The sequence below is a fragment of the Rhinoderma darwinii genome, chromosome 6 (genome assembly GCF_050947455.1).
Source record: "Rhinoderma darwinii isolate aRhiDar2 chromosome 6, aRhiDar2.hap1, whole genome shotgun sequence".
Lineage (NCBI taxonomy): Eukaryota > Metazoa > Chordata > Amphibia > Anura > Rhinodermatidae > Rhinoderma > Rhinoderma darwinii.
In genome coordinates, this window is record NC_134692.1 from 14338784 (window position 1) to 14359101 (window position 20318).

The 20318-nt window shown below is 45.2% G+C and overlaps 1 protein-coding gene across 4 annotated transcripts in view; it reads right to left on the bottom strand.

Annotated features, from left to right (window-relative positions):
* Positions 1–20318, bottom strand: part of ZRANB3 (zinc finger RANBP2-type containing 3) — a 179056-nt gene that overhangs the window by 48181 nt on the left and 110557 nt on the right. For all 4 annotated transcript variants that reach the window (XM_075829205.1, XM_075829207.1, XM_075829204.1 and 1 more), the window contains 3 exons: positions 19196–19315; positions 17739–17918; positions 11325–11474 (listed from right to left, as the gene is read on the bottom strand). In XM_075829205.1, coding sequence (XP_075685320.1) covers positions 11325–11474; positions 17739–17918; positions 19196–19315 — 450 coding nt within the window. The remainder of the gene's footprint in view (positions 1–11324; positions 11475–17738; positions 17919–19195; positions 19316–20318) is intronic.

Genomic DNA, 20318 nt, shown 5'->3' on the forward strand with positions numbered 1-20318 from the left:
TAATAAGTGTCAAATTCTATGGGCGTCCATTATTCTCAAATGCCTGTATCTCTCCTGTGTCTAGAGCGGAGCTGGACACAACGACTACTAGAGAGGGTCTCGATCAGTCGCCCCCTGTGAAGGCTTCATATTCTCTATTATGGCATATTCCAAACAAGTGTCACAAATCCGCCTCTCAGCTGCCAGCATGCTCACAGTCATGTACAATGTAGTCAGATTTTCCTGAATCCAAAGTAAATAAAACACCCAATTATATATCATGTGCTCCATCTGCTCCGCAAACCGGCCCTTATTCTGCTGTTTACCTATCAATCTGCCTGATGAGCGATACTGCCGGCATCAACCCCCTGAAGATAGCGGAGAAGTCAGAAGATCTAGTAGTATTAATGATACTGGAAATTAGAAATGTAGAACTGACTGAACTCTTACAAAGTGACCTGAACTTCTTGAATGCACTGGTATTAAGCCGTGTGAAAATCTGTCTGATCCGAACGTATTCAACCTAGTTACTGTCTCCAGATAGACAGATATGAGATAGATAGATAGATAGATAGATAGATAGATAGATAGATAGATACAGTTCTTGCGACTGTAGTTCGCGATTCTGGCCACATTCACTTTCATTACTGCAAAGCAGCCAGCGTGACACAGCCATCATTGGCCATGTAACCAGTGTCACAGCCAAAGCCGCTGCTTGGAACCCCCCTCTAAGAGTGGCACCTGCTCTGGCAGACCTGCCGCGCCTTGCACTACAAGTACAGGTATTCTTCAGAATGTTCATTTGGCTGCAGCTGCCCCCCCCCCCCTCCAATAACAGCTGACCGCCAGGGGTTAGAGCAGCCTGGCCTGTTCTTTACAAGGACTGTCCTCATGAGACAACCACTTTAATGACTGGAAAGAAGTCCATAAAAATCCCTGCCATGCCCAGGAGAACTTTCAGAGACATGATTGGTCCCTGTCCCCCGTGGGGCTATCTCCGTATTTCCCACACACTAGTTACCTGTTTGCATTTGGCGTGTAGGAGGAAACCCTCACAACATAGGGAGGACATACATGCAAACTCTACATAGTGCAGATGTTGCCCCCGGACAGATTCAGGCCACCTTTCATCTAATGAGATTCATTCCCATTTCTTTGCCAAAAAACATACACTAAAAGTATGGCAGCAATAATGTGCCCTAAAACTAAAGCACAAAGTCCAAGGCCAAATTCACAAGCAGCATTTATGTAGCTGTGGAAAATGATGTTTGTGGCTGCCTCCACTAGAGGGAGCTCACTGCATATTAATTATAAATCAATAATAACACAGTATGCAGTGATCTCCCCCTAGTGGCGACTGCAGGCAGCCAGCATATCATCAATTTACTCTACATCTATGCAGGGAATTTGGAGATCTGTATTAGAAAAAGTGTTCTCCAACCACTATTAAGATATATAAGGAAATTAAAAGGGTCGTCTAAGATGAGAAAAACAGGTCTGCTTTCTTCCAAATACTGCGCCACACCTGTCCACAGGTTGTGTTTGGTATGGCAGCTCAGCTCCATTTATGTCAATGGAGAAGAGCTGCACTACAGGACACAACCGAGTGGAGGTGTGCCATAAAAATTTGATTGGTAGGGGTCTAACCGCTGGGAATAGCACTGATCCCAAGAACAGAGTTGCTTATTCCCAGTAGAGGCGTATGCGTAGTCAATCTTGGAGATATGGAAACAGCCGAGTGCGCTCACTAAGCTGTTTCTATCACTCTTTTTTTCCCTTAATGGCTTACCAGGCACCCCCACTTCAATTATATATGCTATATATGGGTGATTGGTGAGGGTCGCACCCCGAACAATCACCTCATATCTAGATTAACCGTTTTCATGGGATCTCCACTTTAATGCAGTCCTATTATGAGCAGATCACCTTCCAGACCAGTATTGTCTCTTTAACTTGAACTCGGTCCGTTACTAGTCCCCTTTTTTTATTAGTCTCTTGCAGTTTTACGTCTTTAATTTTCCCGCAGTCTTAGAGCCGAATCCTTGAAAAGATTTACATGAAGAGAAATACGCTCGTTTCGTAGCATGAATCCACAGCAGCGGCCGAACTGCCATAACACTTGGCAGAAGCAGCTGCTGCGTTTGTTGTTTTCACCCGTTAACATCACCCGGGATAAAATATGTCGCTTGCTTTTTCTTAATTACCAGTGAGCCGGCGATTAAAGCGCACTACAGGGGCGCGCCGGGAGCACTTGCTGGCGTAGCTTTTTTTTTTTCCTTTCTCCCTTTACTACAAGCGACGCTGCGTCTTGGCTACAGGACCATGGACAGCAAATCACACTGAATAGTGTCAGCCTCATACAGTAGCGAGAACTCGGTGCCTGCAGAGAACGGAGGGGACAGCATAGGTAACTGCGCTTCCGCTGGAGATATTCGGCCAGCACTACACAATGCACAGGCTTCTTTCCAGGATTAGGGCTTCGCTCTTTAAATATTGCTGCTCGCCTGTACAGAAATAACCAGCTGATTTAATTGGGTCTTCTATAGAGCCTTTCACACCCGGCGTAGCCCGGGGCACATCAGCTGAGCTGCTAATGAGCGCCAGCTATCATACAATGCCCTGCTAACACTAGGGGGTCAGCCACCGATGCAAGGACTGAGCGAGGAGGTAGGTATAGTAAATAGCTGCAAGTAGGTTAGTGCGGTGACAGCGTGCACTTCTCCCTCCGATAAAAAGATGCTCGTCTTGCAATTATAATATCCAGAGATTTCTGATGGGGTCTAATCAATTTTTTTTTTATTATGTGCTGGGAGGGGGGGGGGGTATAAAACGTTATAATGCATCTGTATCCTATATTTAGAAAGCCGTTTGGATTCCAGTTTTTATAGCATTTTGCATCTGTGCCTTTTCTATGGCAGCACTCGAGGCCGCAGGGGGGTTATTTACTAAAGAAATCTGAAAAGTGCCATGTGATAACCCATCACTGCCAAAAACGCTATGTGTAATCCAATAAAAAGAAAATATCGGCTATCCCGGAGAACGAATTCAGCAATAAACCGAAAATCTGCGGCTTATAAAAGTGAAGGGGCATTATAGCACGAAAGTGATGATATCAGTCACTGGAGACGTGACATAAAGCTTTGATCATGGGGGGAAAGAAATTTTCAGGACATCCTGTCAGTCATCCCATTGAAGAACACTACGGTCAGCCTCTCCATAGCGTCATATGGCTGATAACAGGGAGCAAAGTTTGCATTCAACTGCACAGAAAACGCACAAAGGATCGAGGCTAAACATCCTTTTTTGCATCGGATACGACTCCACCTTTCACCTCTATGTCTAGATCCGTTGTGTAATACTGTTAGGAGAAGCCATAAATTATGGATAGGTGCGGGCGCAACCTCTGGGACCCCCTAGATGAATGGAGCGGTATTGCAGCTCTCAGTGTGAGATTGGAAGAGGAGCAATGCAGAGGGAAAAAATACAAAAAGGCGACACTGCGGTTGAGCAGATCTGTTGCCCCTGCGTTCTAGTGATCGGTGGGGGTCCCAGAGGTCGCCCGTTATGACACATCCTGGCGCTACGTTATCATTTGATATGGTGGTAAAGCCCCTTTAAGAGCTACCAGTGATCACACATTCACCTACTACATGTGGATCTGCAGCAGACAATAAAATAATGCAAATAGCAAAGTCCACAAAACACCAGCGATTACGATGTCAGTTTCTCCGCAGTCTTATGTAAGTTCTTCCTGAGCTCAAAAAGAAGATGGGTCACAGAGGAACACTTGATTTTATAATGAGCTGTTCCTCTCTGACTCCTGCAGTCAGCACAGCCGGGGGTCTGGAGGGTCTGACCTCAAAACTTTACCTGATTTATATGCAAATGACTTATCTTTACTGCCCTTGATCATGGCAGGTGCAGTAAAGCAAATGAACACCTTAGGCCCGATTCAGACGAGCGTATTTCACGTCCGTGCGGTGTCCGTTTTTCTTCGCAGCGTGCGTCCATTGCGTGAAACTCACTGTATGTCCGATTTTGGTACATTTTTTGCTCACCACGCAGTCTATGGGTGTGTGAAAAAAACGGGCAGATTTTTTTTTTTAACAGAATGAGAGGATATTTGGCTGAGAGGCACTTCTGTCGCTGCTTATCTCCTGCCGATGTAAACTACAGATGTGTCCTCCCTTTGATCTAAACCCGACATATCCTGAGATGTATGGCGTGAGATGTTAAACCAACATGTAAAAAAAACCATATACCTCCGACGGATGCCATCAATCAGCTATCCGTCGCCCATAGACGTTAATAAAGTAGACGTTAACGTATGCTTTTTTTTACTGGCTGGTACAAGATTGTATTGAATTGGTATCGTGACATTGTATAAGGCTTCATAGGAACAGAAAAACGAAAAACAGAAGTATCAGAGCCATTACATAACGAACACCAATGGCGCCCGACGGAGCCCAGTGACTTTATTGAGCTTCGTCAGGTTTCCGTGAGGGTGTTCGTTATTCTTTACCGGAACTACGACGGAGCCCGACAACGCAATTTAAGAAAAGCGAAGGCTGGACACATCTGTATTAGCAGATTGAGATACAACCTAAATTCTCATTTCCCTTAGTAGAATATATTTGTAGAAAAGAATGGCGCACATCGCGGTGCTACATGATAAGCCAGCCCACACACTATGGTAAAAAAGAGACTTAAAACAAAATCTATTGTTACCTTTGAAATAAATATATGACGACCTCAATAATAGAAATGGCTGCGGTGTAGAATTGTATGACATATAGAATTATGAAGGGAGAATTATTAGTCTCTGCAAGGGAAATAACAGTACAACTATATGGATCTCCATGGGGAAACGGAGGTTGAATACATTATAATTGATCATAACAGACTCGGCAGTCCCGCAGTCCTTTAAGAGCATGAGCTGTGTAGTGTCCCTGTATGATCACAGGACATTAGCATGGCTTTGTAATAATTAGTTCATTAATGGAGGACAAGCCGCTTCCCCATGGTTTTCCCTCCATAAGCAGTGATGGCATTTCGCATATCTAAGCCATCAATGTCTTATCGGTGGGGATCCCTCCGGCGTGTCGCAGGAAAGCCCGAAGGAAACTGATGCTAGAACGGATCCCATAGCTTTCTATGGGATCTGTTCTGGCACATGGGACATACGTTGGTCGGCCGTACGGCACTGGACCTGTGCAGGAGCCGGATCCAAAAATGTTGCCTGCAGCTTTTATGGGTCTGGCTCCGTATCCTATCTTAATCCATTGTTAGCCGGATGAACGCCGGGTGCTGCCGCATCCACCGTCTGGCAGCCCCCGGCATGGGAATCCCCAGCCAGAGCATTGCCCCACGCTCTGGCCGGGATGCAGGAGCTGAGTTTAGTGCCACCCATTCCCCCTGTAGATTGATGGACCTGTCAGTCCATATATAGACAGTGAAGTGAGGGGTTCCCTCTAGGAGCGGAATCCCCAGTCAGAGTGTCGGCAACGCTCTGACGTGCCTGTCCATATATGGACTGACAGGTCAGGGACTCTGCTCACTGAGAAGGGGTGGTGGGTGGTGCTTTCTACAGGGGGCATGGGTGGCGCTATCTACAGGGAGCAGTGTGACGCTATGTACACGGGGCAGTGTGCCGCTATCTACAGAGGACACTGTGGCGCTATCTACAGGGGGCACTGTGGCGCTGTCTACAGAGGACACTGTGGCGCTGTCTACAGAGGACACTGTGGCGCTGTCTACAGAGGACACTGTGGCGCTGTCTACAGAGGACACTGTGGCGCTGTCTACAGAGGACACTGTGGCGCTGTCTACAGAGGACACTGTGGCGCTGTCTACAGAGGACACTGTGGCGCTGTCTACAGAGGACACTGTGGCGCTGTCTACAGAGGACACTGTGGCGCTGTCTACAGGGGGCACTGTGGCGCTGTCTACAGGGGGCACTGTGGCGCTATCTACAGGGGGCACTGTGGCGCTATCTACAGGGTGCACTGTGGCGCTATCTACAGGGTGCACTGTGGCGCTATCTACAGGGTGCACTGTGGCGCTATCTACAGGGTGCACTGTGGCGCTATCTACAGGGTGCACTGTGGCGCTATCTACAGGGTGCACTGTGGCGCTATCTACAGGGTGCACTGTGGCGCTATCTACAGGGTGCACTGTGGCGCTATCTACAGGGTGCACTGTGGCGCTATCTACAGGGTGCACGGTGGCGCTATCTACAGGGGGCACGGTGGCGCTATCTACAGGGGGCACTGTGGCGCTATCTACAGGGGGCACTGTGGCGCTATCTACAGGGGGCACTGTGGCGCTATCTACAGGGGGCACTGTGGCGCTATCTACAGGGGGCACTGTGGCGCTATCTACAGGGGGCACTGTGGCGCTCTCTACAGGGGGCACTGTGGCGCTCTCTACAGGGGGCACTGTGGCGCTATCTACAGGGGGCACTGTGGCGCTATCTACAGGGGGCACTGTGGCGCTATCTACAGGGGGCACTGTGGCGCTCTCTACAGGGGGCACTGTGGCGCTCTCTACAGGGGGCACTGTGGCGCTATCTACAGGGGGCACTGTGGCGCTATCTACAGGGGGCACTGTGGCGCTATCTACAGGGGGCACTGTGGCGCTATCTACACATGAATTTAATCTGGGCTCTCCCTCTCGGCGCTGGCCTCAGTGTGCACTGAACGTTACATTATAATGTGTTTGTCAGACTTCAGTGCAGCGCCAAGGCCATAGCAAAGGTGAGCCCTGACATGACAGGATCACATCAGAAATTATGTGAAATGACAAGTACACAACAAGTATCTAATCTATCACAAGCTATGCACCACTTGATAAAATTGGCACATTTTTAGACCCCAGACCACCTTTTGGGTGGACCATTGTGCTAAAAACTGATGTTGAAAACGGATGGTAAAAACTGATGACAACTGGTGGTTTTGTAGTGAAAACTGTGGAAAAAGTCTGATGGCGTCTGATACATATTTGCATCAGTTGTAATCACTTGAGATGCTGATACAACTGATAAACGTGAACGCATCCTTAGGGCCTGTTCACATCACCGTCTGTGTTCCGCTGAGGGGTTCCGTCAGAGGTTTCCGTTGGGTTAACTCCTCAGCGCAAAGCAAACGGAAATCTCAGCTTCCGTTTCCGTCACCATTGAACTCAATGGTGGAAAACTTTGCATATTTGTTATCACAAGTTGATTTTAAAGATATTGTCCACAAATAGGAGCAAAAAAAGAGTCATCTCCCCCCGAGAAACAGCGCCACTTCTGACACATGGGCTGCATTTGGTATTGCAGCTCAACCCCATTCACTTGAATGGGGGTGAGCTGCAATACCAGACGCAACTCGTAGACAAAAGAACAGCTGTTTCTTGGGAACAAATAACAAATTTTTCCTATTTCTGGACAAGCCCTTTAATATTCTATGAAGCTATTTCTGGGTTTGTGGGAGGACAACCACCATCGGCATTGACATTACCCATAGGGGTGGTCAGCCTGCTTTCCTACTTCCTAAATTTTACTGCTCTGCCTGCGCAAATGTTAACGTAGTGCTCTATTCATGAACCAGGGAGCTCTGGATGAGCTGTACTATAGATCCCTTCCAGATAGGAGAGTGCAGTACAGCTTGAAATTATATGAAGTTTTTCTTGCAGATGAATTTTAGTTTCTGGATCTGCTTCTGCATTCTATATAGGACTCGGATATCATTATTTCCCTGTCCTGTTTGCTGTATTGCATAATCTGCAGAAAGCGCGCTTTGGAGGGGGGGGGGGGGGGACACATCACATTTATTTTTAGGAAACTGCAAATTTTAAAGTTGTCGCTTCTAACGGTTGAATTGCTAAAAGTCCTTTGTCCGGCGATTCTGAAGGTATTAGTAACAGGCGCCGCACGCTAGTCCGTGTAAAGTGCTGGCTGCAATCTTTTCAGGTGTAATATGAAAATCTGGCATCAAATTGTCAAATCCAAATATGTAAGGGATGTCAAATTAAGATTAAGTAAATACGAAGCAGAGAGGGGATAGGGAGGGAACGATCTTGAAGGGTCGAGGCCTCATCTTCCCCCCGTGTCAAAACTGATGGGCTCTGCTAGAGACTGGTTATCAAGCGAACCGTCAGCTCTAAATAAATTCATATCAAATACGATACATACAAAAAAAAAGTGTGCTGCATAGCGAAGCGCATCGTCAGAAGTGTTTTCATCCTGCGCTTACATGAGACGAGAGAATGAATGAATCAGTGCTGCATGCCGGGGATGAAAAATGACCTTCAAAAAACAAAGGCACTTTCTCTAGTTGACAGAGTGAGGTCCGGCTTCAAAAGCCCAGAGCAAACGATTACGAGGGATTCAATCTTCACAATGGTCTATTTCCACGGCCAGGAAGTGTGCGTTGCCATAGAAAGGCAGCGTTACAATGCACCAAAGTTCCCCGAACTGCTTTGTTCAAAATTTGTAGCTAAAACAAAGCAAAAATGATAGCTCGGCATGTAAAGTATACGTACAATTGCAGGCTTTGGTGCGCGCCAATGGTGGTTGATGGGAAATTGGAAAATAATCAATATTCCGACTTTTATCACTTTGTGCCTAAAATGTGGAAAAAATTTGCTGAGCTTGAAACTTTGAATATCTGGGTCTACAAGTTACAAGCTTCCAAAAGGTGTTACGCTGGCCCCAGACAGAGCTTTTTAATTCAGCGGACCATGACTAAGGCCGTGTTCGGTACGTGATATACGGACCGCATGTCCCAGACCGAACGCTGTTCCATAGTTATGTATGACGCTAGGTGTCCCTGCCTCCCCGCGGGAACACCACCCGGTACTGAAACATGTTTTCAGTACGGGACAGTAGCGGGGAGGCAGGGACTCACAGAGTCATACATAACTATGCTGCTAAGGGCCCGGCTCCCTGAACTGTGTTCGGTCCGGGAAATGCATTTGACATGCGGTCCGTATATCACGGACCGAACATGGTCATGTGGATGAGGCCTAAGACCACATTCACGTCCTACGTTTAGTGTGTAGAGAAAGCAACCCGGTATACATGTTAAACCTGCTCATAGGGCTCCATTAAGCCTAACAGAGACCAAATAGTGCATTGCTAATTAGGGGAAATTGGCATCTTCTTCACGTCACAACAGCCTGTAGTTTCCCTTTCCCTGCTTGCAGGCTCTTTGTAAATGTTCATAAACCTCCTCAGTCACCAAAAAAAATAAAAAATCTGACTGGTGGAGTGGGAGGGAGGAGGGGGATGCAGCTGCAGCTTCTCTTTCTCTGTGTCACTGCATGCTGTGAGGGGAAGAGCAGTAAGTTGGAGACATTCGATTGGCTCACAGCCTACAGCACGGTCTTTACATCTCACCAGGAAGAGCCACTCAGCAAGAATGAAGAGAGACCATGTACATTTATAGAATCCATCAGAGAGAAGGAAAAAGACTGAAAACTGCAAGTTACAAATAACACTTCTGGCTCCGCTGTTCTAAATGAAGGTACGGATGTAGCCATCTTTATCTTGACTCTGATAACTTGCTGCAGCGTGCTATCAGACAACAAAAGCCATTGAAAAAGCCAAGGTAAAGGATCTCGCCGCTGTGTATTTAATGCATTAAAAGTCCAGATAAAGATGGCTACATCTGTAGTTGCAGGCAGCGGGGCCCATATTTATAAAACAGCTTTGTGTCTTAATACTGTATCATAATGACACGTACTCTAATTGGTACGAGCCACAGGTCCAGAGTGTACGCAGCAGACACCTGGCGTAACCTGTCTCCACCTATTACGGTATGATCATGGGTTTTCCACGATTTTTGTAAAACCGCTGAGTTTTTCAAGGAGTCAACCCCGTTGTGACAATTATGGGGGTCCCAACATCGGACTCTCACCGCTTAAGCCATTATGGCATTCCCTGTAGATTCACTGTATTGATTGTACTTTGTGTGGCGGCATGAATTGTCCTGGGGTGCGTGGTGGCATGAATTGCCCTGGAGGCCAATTGGCTGCATTAATTGTATTGTGGGTGAGCGCAGAGTTAAATGTACTGTGTGTGGCAGAATTAATTGACAACTAAGTAGCCACATTAATTGTACTGTGGATAGTGGCATTACATAAGCACTGGCAGCATACGGCATTCATTGGACACTGAATGGTGGCATTCTGCTTATGGGAGCTATAGAAACAGCCCAGCAACGCTTGCTTGGCTGGTTCCATAACTCCCATTGAACAGAATGGAGAGGGAAGCGCGCATGAAGAGCCCCCTCTCCACTAGTCCCCGTCTGGAATTGGCATAATCGAGTGACCCCTTTCTCGCCCGCATCTATCAGACATTTATGGCATATCCTGTGGAATAATCCATTTGAGATCGCTATAGAACGTAGCTAAATTATCTTTACTAGGGGATATAGGCTAATAAAGGTTGAGAAACACTGAGGTACAGCACGCAGGTACACAACATTTCGATCTGCGCTACATCTAATACACATCTACTGCTGCCTAAAAAGAGATTGTGGTTATATTATCGTATGCTGTAACTAGTGCGTGATAAATAAGTAAAGAGTATCCGGCACACCAATATGAGATAAAGGTAATTTTTTATTTTGTTTTTAATGCCAGTGGCAGAGTGCGACGTTTCGGTCCAGGCTACCTTCTTCAGGCACCGAGCCGTGCTGGTTGGACTGCATGAACGAGCGCTTGTCAAAATAGTAGCGGCTGGCCGCTGTGTCAGCAGCGCCATAACACAGCGGCCAGCCGCTACTATTTTGACAAGCGCCCGTTCATGCAGTCCAACCAGCACGGCTCAGTGCCTGAAGAAGGTCGCCTGGACCGAAACGTCGCACTCTGCCACTGGCATTAAAAACAAAATAAAAAATTACCTTTTATCTCATATTGGAGTGCCGGATACTCTTTACTTACTCATCTTCGGGTTGGGCCCCTATCTGTGCAAAACCCCATCCGCCCCGTATCTGGTGCTATCTGAACATGTATACAAATAGTGTGTGATAAAAGCTTAGGATTTTAAGCGAAAAATATAAGGACATGTCTTTCATTTTTTGATACTCTCACGATCTATATGGTGTTATCCCCCTTTTTTACGATTTAATTGAAGTGCAAAAAACACATCCCTATACCCATTTTCTTTCCCATTTCACCAGTCCTGGATAAAAATACGTCCCTCTCTTATTTCCGCCTGTATTCTCCCCCAATACTAAACAACCTGCAAGCAAAATTCTCTCTTCCAGAGGCAAGAAAGGGGCAAATAAGATGCAGGTTTTATGTGCCATCGCCTTCTTGGAACGTACAGTGTGGAATAAAGGAGCGTTTGTGTTTCTTACATGAGTAAAGAGCTGGTCTGTCGTGTCATCCAGATCTTCGTTGGGAGTCCATAACTTGGCAAAGCTCAAGAAGTCCCATTTTTCCTTGTCGTCTACTTCAGCCTGAATCTTTTCCTTCTTGCCGTTTAGCGTGCTACCGGTAACATTCGCCTGAGGACAAACGAATAGAAGAGGGACACACACATCATATCTATTTCAACCAATAGCATCTAATTATCAAGTCTATTCAGGGTCTTATTCCCAAGTTTGTTGACGAACTATCCTAAAAAAAAACAAAACGGTGGCTCTATGGTTCGCTTGGGTACCCTTAGGTACTAGGATCCAGGGTTCGAATCCAACCAAGGGCAACATGTGTGGCACCTGTATGTTCTTCCCATGCTGGTTTGGTTTTCTTTGGTTACTTCAGATTTATCTTTATATTAAATTGTCTCTAGTGTATATCGGCGAGACGGAAAGTGTGAGCCCCACTGAGAACAGAATCTGTGTACGGAGCTGAGGAATATATTGCTGCTATATAAGCAATGGGAAATAAACGCCAGTACTAGAGAACATGGACTAAATCAGAGGAGCCATGGCCAAGCGGTGTAAATCTGATTGTGCGTATTGACCCAAGGAAACGCAACACGCGGCCCGCAGACAGCAGCTGTATCTGGGGTTCATTGTATGACTACGAACATCTAATTAAACCCTGTGAAGGAAGAAATTTACAAGCAGCATTTTATTCGCAGCAAGAATTAGAATGAAAATAAATGTTTCATGCACGCCAACATCAATCTTTAGATTTTGGAAGCTGCACGCAGAATGGTTTCCAATGGAACTTGTTCTATTATATTGAAGACAAAAAACATTTTACAAAAAGAGATAAAAATAAAAAAAATGCACTTCCTATTTGTGGTCGTTTATGCCATTGCGCATTCAAATCAGAGGAAACAGAAACCCAACACCCATCCGCTGCCCCTCAGAGCCCCCATCCAAGGCCTAGTTCACACAGGGTTTTTTTGGCACAGTTTTTAACGCAGAAACTGCACCAAAAATCGCGGTAAAAAGTAACATGCTCTTTCTTCCCTCGTTTCCATCTGTGACCTCGCATTGAAATCAGCGTTTTTCTCGGCGTTTTATGCAAGGCACTGTCAGTTTCAGGGTTTCAATTTGTTATAGGGTCCCTACTTCTATATAGACCCCCACAGCAGCTGGTAGGGCCGATTTGATGTTATGTACACCATTTCCAGAGTCTGATTAATAATTATTAAATGTATATCTAAATATAATACAACAAAAAACTTAAAAGAGTTGTCTAGGATTAGAAAAACATGGCTGATTTCTTCCAAAAAAAAGTGCCACACCTGCCCATAGGTTGTGTCTGGTATTGCAGCTTCATTGAGGTAAATCGGGCTTACCTGCAATACCAGACACAACCTGTGGAAAGGTGTGGCGCAGTTTATGGGAGAATGCAGCCATATTTTCCTAATCCTAGACAATCCCTTTAAAGGGGTTGTCCGAGATCCCAACATTTTTTCAAAAACTCTGTCATACATTACCCCTTATACAGACAACCTAAATAAAGCATTATTTTTTAAAAAAATTCTACTTAACACATTTCTTCTTTGAATTCAGCACAGTTTGTTTACATGCAGTTCAGCTCTGGTTTGTTGATCTTTCCTTGTGATGAAACTTTTTTCACGTGCACGCTCATTGCAGGCTGCAATGAGCGTGCACGTACCTTCCAAGAGTTCATGTGAGCTGTCCTTGCTCCTCCCGCTGACCTCCTTCACTGCACTTGTCTTCTTGATGACATTCTTGAAGGATGATGAGCAAATGTTCTCCCCCCATTATGTTTTTCACATTTATGTTTTATTTCTCTTTTCACCTCTTCGTGTCTACCCTAAGGGTATGTTCACACGCACTAATTACGGACATAATTCGGGCGTTTTTGCCCCGAATTACGTCCAAAAATAGCGCCTCAATAGCGTTGACAAACATCTGCCCATTGAAAGCAATGGGCAGACGTTTGTCTGTTCACACGAGGCGTATATTTATGCGCCGCTGTCAAATGACGGCGCGTAAATAGACGCCCGCGTCAAAGAAGTGACCTGTCACTTCTTTGGGCATAATTGGAGCCGTTACTCATTGACTCCAATGAATAGCAGCGCCAATTACGCCCCTAATGGACGCGGCGTTCAAGCGCCTGCACATGCCGTTATGGCTGAAATTACGGTGATGTTTTCAGGCTGAAACATCCCCGTAATTTCAGCCGTTACGGACGCCCTCGTGTGAACATACCCTAACCCTTGTCCGCCCTCCTCTATCTCATGTCTCTCTCCACTAAGGCTATGTTCACACAGAGTTTTTTGGCAGGAACAATATCTGCCTCAAAATTCCGTCTTGAAGTTTGCGGCAGATTTACCTCTCCCTGCACGTTGTTTTTTGCGTCGTTTTTCCCGGCGTTTTTTGTGCGCTGTTTGCGTTTTTCTTTGCCGATTTTTTTCGGGGCGTTGTTCGCTTACTTTATCTTGGCGTTTTTTGCTTGTTTGTTTGCGTCTTTTTTTGCGATGTTTTTGAATGTGTTTTCCGTTTCGTTTATCGTATCCTTTTTTTCGCGTCGTTTATCGTTTCTTTTTTTGCGTCGTTGTTGTCGGAAATTTTTTATGCGTTTTTCATTGCGTCTTTCGTGTGATTTTCCCCGTTTTTTTTCGCAGCCTTCTTTGCCTCTTTGTTTGCGGCTTTTTTCGCGTCATTTTCCACTATATTTTTTTCGTCGTTTTGCGTGTCGTTTATCATAGCCTTTTTTTCTACGCTTTTCGCGTATTTTTGGGGGGTTTTTTATTTCTGCGTTTTTCGTTGCGTCTTTCGTGGCGTTTTCCCTGTCGTTTTTCGTGGCGTTCTTTGCCTCTTTGTTTGCTGTTTTTTTCACGTTTTTTTTTTAATGTTTTTCCCCGCGTTTATCGTAGCCTTTTTGGCGTTGTTTTTTTATTGTTTTTTGCGGCGTTGTTTGCGGCTTTTTTTGCGTTCGTCCAGCCCCGTCTTATGCCTCATGCACACTTGCGTGTAAGATTGACGCCCGTGAGAAACGCATATGAAAACAGGCCAATTTAAAATAATGGGTCGCGTGTGCTGTGCGTGGTTTTCACAATCAGCACACGGGCGAGATTCACCCTGTTGAGAATGGGGCCTTAGGCACGATTTACACAAGCGTGAATCACGTCCGTGTGCTGTGCTTTGAAAAAACGCACAACACACGCGACCCATTTATTTCAATGGGGCCGTTGACACATGCGTGACTTTTCACGCAGCGAGAGTCCGCTGCGTGAAACATACTGCATGTCCTCTATTGGTGCGTTATCCTGCACCTACACTCACATTGAAGTCAATGCATGCGTGAAAACCACGCACCGCACACACGTGTTTGGTGCGTGATTTACACAATTTGTTAGATGAAAAAAATGTGCTGGCTTTGTGAGTGCGTGAATAACACATGACAATCGAAAAGCACACTGATGCATAAGGGCGGATTTACACGAGCGTGTGCGTTTTGCGCACGCAAATACAGTGGCGTTTTGCGTGCACAAAATGCACTTGACAGCTCCGTGTCATGTTCATATGGTGCGCAGCTGCGTGCTTTCCGCGCAGCCACCATCATTATGACACTACGTTTGGATGTTTGTAAACAGAAAAGCACGTGGTGCTTTCCTGTTTACATTCATACTTTTTACTGCTGTTGCGCGAATCACGCACGTCCCACGGAAGTGCTTCTGTGTGGTGCGCGTGATTTTTACGCACCCATTGACTTCAATGGGTGCGTGATGCTCGAAAAACGCAGAAATATAGAACATGTCGCGAGTTTTACGCAGCGTACTTACGCTGGGCAAAACTCACGGACAGTCTGCATGCCCCCGTAGACTTGCATAGGTCCGTGCGACCCGCGTGAAAACCACGCGGGTTGCACGGACGTATAGCACGTTCGTGTAAATCCGCCGTAACGCACACACACAGACATGATTGACGCAAGTTTTTCACGCGTGTAAAATACACACGCTCGTGTGCATGAAGCCTTACTAATGGACGCTGTTAGACAGTAATGAACTAGTAATACATTTTAAAATAAATGAGGACATAGAAAAAATATTGTAATGAAATAACACACACAACACTGGTTAACGATTTTATTAAAAATAAAAAAGGGTGTCATTGAAGTAGTCCTTGAACTGTAAAAAACACATAACTAAGAAAAAAAAAGTGATGCTTAGATACACTGCTCATGTGTGATACTGTCTGTTTGACCATGTATCTAAGCCTACCACAAGGTAGCCTTAGATACATTACCCAAGCAGACAGTGTCACACATGGGCCATGTATCTAAGAATACATGTTAGGCTTAGATACAGGGCCCCAAAACACAAATCTTATACAGGAATAAAAAGAATGTCATCTGGGGTCCTGTATCTAAGCATACATTGTGTTAGGCTTAGATACAGGCTCCATGTGTGACAATTTTTTTTAGCCACTGTATCTAAGCCTAACAATGTAGGCTTAGATACAGGACCCCAGAAGATCTTTTACAGTTTAATATTATACGCTCTGCTCCGGGACTCCTGACATCGTAGCAGAGCCTATAATAGCGTAGTGCGGCTCCTCCTTGGGCCTGCTCGGTGCTACGGCGCAACGGTGTCCCGCGGGCCGCAGATAACAGCCTCAAGGGCTGCATGCGACCCGTGTGCTGCATCGAGTTGTCTGATCCCCTATCAAAGCCTACTATGTGTAGGCTTTGATAGGGGAAGAACTAAAAGTACAGAGGTCACTGTACCTCTCTAGTCCGCGGGTGCCGTCCCTCTTCACTTTTTTCACTGTGAACACGCATAGGCGCGCTCACAGTGAAAAAAAGCTGCATAGGCTGGGCGGGCACCCGCAGAAACGACACATCTCCAGTGACGTGTCGTGTCCCATCCGAGGTCTCGCTGGGGCGAGACCATGTGATCGGGACACGACACGACAGTGGAGGAGGAAGAAAACGTGACGTCAGAAGACAGGTGATCTGAAGAAAAGAGCTGCCAGAACGGAGAACAGAAGCAAGATTGCACAGGTAAGTATATTAGGGAATAGTTAATGTGTGTATTGTGTGTTTAACTTTTAAATAAAAATTTATCTCGGACAACCCCTTTAAGGTAATTCTTTCTGTTGGTTGTCCTATGGGGAATTGAGGCCACTAAACTGACAACTGGGATCGCAATCAAGGGTCCAGAAAACATGAACCCCGCCCCCCTGACTCCTCAGAACCAGGAGTGAAGGCTGCAGGGAAGTTTTCACAGATGTGAAGGGGCATAGGAGGAAACGATTTTCCCAATAACTATTTTTTTAGACCCTATAAGTCAGAATACAAGCGTACCTTCGAGTTCTGCACTAGGTACAGTAATGTATAGTATGGGGCTCTGTCCTGACGTGCAGATCTCTAAGTAATCCCATAGAAGAAGCTTTTTGTGTAAATGTATAAACGGAAGGTATAAAGTCTGAGCGAATATAAAAGAACAGGGACAATTTTAATAGTCGCAAAATCTATTTGCATTGACATTCGTGACCTGTAGTAACTCGTCATTGAAGAGGAATAGATGAAAAATACGGGAGAACGAGACACGCTGCAGATTTCTTCCTTTTACCTTTTTTTACATTCAATGAAAGCGAAGAGCGCGCCAATCATTTCACCATCCTTTAAATAAATAAGACTGTTCCGGGTGGGGGCTGTTGGCCCTGCTTTCCGGATAACACAGACCTCAGAAATGTATCACACATCAGAATTGTATGTATCTGAACAGAGCTGAAAGAAGACTTGCCATTTGTATTAAGAGCAAACCCGGTTATCGCTGTATTCATGTCATGGATGTTCGCTCATACTTAGATGCGGGAATTCGAGCTGACAAGATCAGCCATACAAAAAAAATAGAATAAAATAATAGAAAAACACCTGACACCTGCTACATTCATTTTTTTATTTTTTAACGTGTGCAAAAATGTGACTCTTGTCTTCCGGGGGGCCTGCCTTTTTTGCAGGTGCCCCCTCTCCCCACCGCACTGTCTTCTCTTTGTTGAATGACAGTGCTACCAAATTAATTGAAGCAGCGATAGGATCTGTAGTAGGCGTGAAACGATGAAAAGATGACATGTTGTGTGTGACTCACTCTTCATTAAAACTGAGGGGTTCTCAGCCGTGCTATTTTTTATTTTTAAGATTAGTCAATCTAAGGGTAGTGAGGAAGTTGAATGCCTATATATATATATATATATATATATATATATATATATATAAATACATATTTTTATTTTTATTTTTTTTGTTTTGTTTTATATATTTTATTTTTACATTGAAATAAAGATGTGCGCTGCAGCAGTTTTATCCCGTACATTAAATACGCTGCATTCCTATACCTTCCTGTTCAGCATGCTCCACATCAGCGTGTCCAGCGTCCCTTTGGCGATCAGATAATGGATGTGCACGGAGCAGCTCTGACCGATGCGGTGGGCTCTGTCCTCAGCTTGTTTGATGTGACCCGGATCCCAGTAAAGCTCAGCAAATACAACGTGTGTGGCAGCTGTGAATGTCAGCCCCTAGGGAGAGGATAAAAAGGGTCACAAATGTATAGGATGAAGGACAATGAAAAATAAAGGCTACCATATGCCCGTCATCTTTATTACAATGCAATGATGGGGAGGGAAGAATACTAGGGGCAGCGCCATGGTTAAGTTAGCGCTATTGTCTTGCAGCAGGGGCACGTGAGGGCAAGCGACAAGTGAGGGCCCCTGTACAAAAACATCATATGGTCCCTCTTCCGCCAGCATTCCTACAACTTAAACAGGGGTTAACGGTATCATCCCATGTGATCTAGGGACGTGAAGGGTATATGGTTACATCCCAGTCGGTATAGAGCTGTGAAGGGATTAATGACATCATCCTTGGGATGAGCAGGAGGCAGAATACTGGTTTTAAAACCCCTGTGGCCAGAATGTCCCCTACTCTCCCCTCCGGGCCCCACAAACTATACGTCCACCCCAGTTCTGGAACACTAAGATCCTGGGATAAATTCCAGCCGGCGTATATATTAAAGATAGGCTACCAGAGGCGTCATCACACAAAGGCATTTATGGAATCCGTCATGAAATGCTCATAAAAAGCCCATACTTTAATCAGATACCTGTGAGGAATGCGTCACCCATAAGATCCCATATATATATATATATATATATATATATATATATATATATATATATATATATATATATATATATATATATATAGACTAAATAAAGGAAAGCCACACCGTGAATCTCTATTTTACAGAATTTCATTGCATGACATAACACTATTCCATACTTAATTTTTTGTAGTAGTCTGATGTATACCAGCTCGACAGAAGGCCAAAAGACACTCTCTCGTCCTACGTCGGGTCAATGTTTCTCTTTGGACATGTTTAGCGTGCATGCTGGGAGCTTTCCTGTCATACACGCTAAAGGCGGTAATGGAGAAGGAAAAGAACATCCAACACCTTTCCATATGCCTCAATAAAGCATATGGATGTTATAGGGGGGGGGTCGTCTCCAACTTCTGGTGAGATGCTGCATTAAGAGCTCCATTGAGCGCCATGTAATACCACATGTGTGGCTGACCACAGCTTTCCCTGGTGAGGTCAGCTGTTCGCCAAGCTGGCTTCAGTTTGGGGGTAAGGGGTTTCAGATGAAACAAATCCCTTATAAAAAAAAAAAAACTAAAAAAAACAAACAACCAACAACACCGTTTCATTACCCTAAAAACAAATACAATTGATATTCCTGAAATGCAGCTCAGCAAAACTGCAATGTGAAGAGATATGTAATCCTTTGCTTCTCACCTGTCCGGCAGCTTGGATGCTAAGAATAGCCACTCGGGTGTCCGGGTCATTCTGGAACTGATGAACCAGGTGAATTCTCTCGGCAGATGGCACGGAGCCGTCTATACGGATGTAACGGGCCTGCAATCGGATTGTGAACGAACAAAGAACGCAGCTGTATCTTCAAACCATTCAAAGTTTATTGACCAATAGTATAAGCAGACATGTCTGGATCACACAGGACAATGCTCGGGGGCGCCGAGTTCTGGTCCTTAAAACCAACAATAACAGACCCAGCGATAGATGTGTCTATATTACAGGTAACATAAAATTGTGGGGAAGAGTCATCAAAACCGGTTGCTCATAGCAACTATTTAGACGGCAGCTCTCGTTTGTCAGAGGTCCTTTTTGTAGACCCCATCAGGACAACCTCTGATCATCTGCACTACTAGGGAATAGGGACATTTTAGAGCAGTGTCCAATGTATGAGCCAGGGCCACAAATAAGCAGCGGATCGTGCTCAGGCGGATTCAGACATCACATGGGCGGCCATTCATCCCCAAGAGGAGCTGGACCCGCCGTGATCAGCCGGATGCCATGGTGATCCCACATTTAAATAAAAGCAGCAACTTTCTCCTTTGCACCAGTTTTGGTAAATATTTGGCCTTGAAATCATATATTAATAAAACATTACATTTTATTTAAAAAAAATTACACTAAACATAGAAATAAAGAAAATACAAAACAGAAACACAACTTATCGGTCGGTCTATAAGCATTTCTGCCGTTTACAGAAACAAGTAGTCTGACAGAGACAGACAATAGTGCTTAGGCTATGTTCACATTTGCGTTGGTTTTTCCTTTGTTCTAAGCGGTCATAGGAGCAGAACAGTGAAAAAAACGGGAGTGCCGGATCCGTTGCATGACAAACACAAACAGCGCCCGAGGGGACTCATTGAGTTTAATAGGTTTCATTTGGTTTCTGCCATTGTGTCCACTGTTTTTACCTCTTTTCTCTGGTATTTTGGACCGGATCTGCGACAAAGGTTCCTAGCGGAGCCTCAGACGCAGATGTGAACAGAGCCTAAGCTGCATTGTCTCAACAGCAGAAACCTAAGCCCTGTCTGTTTTTTCCCAGAATTCA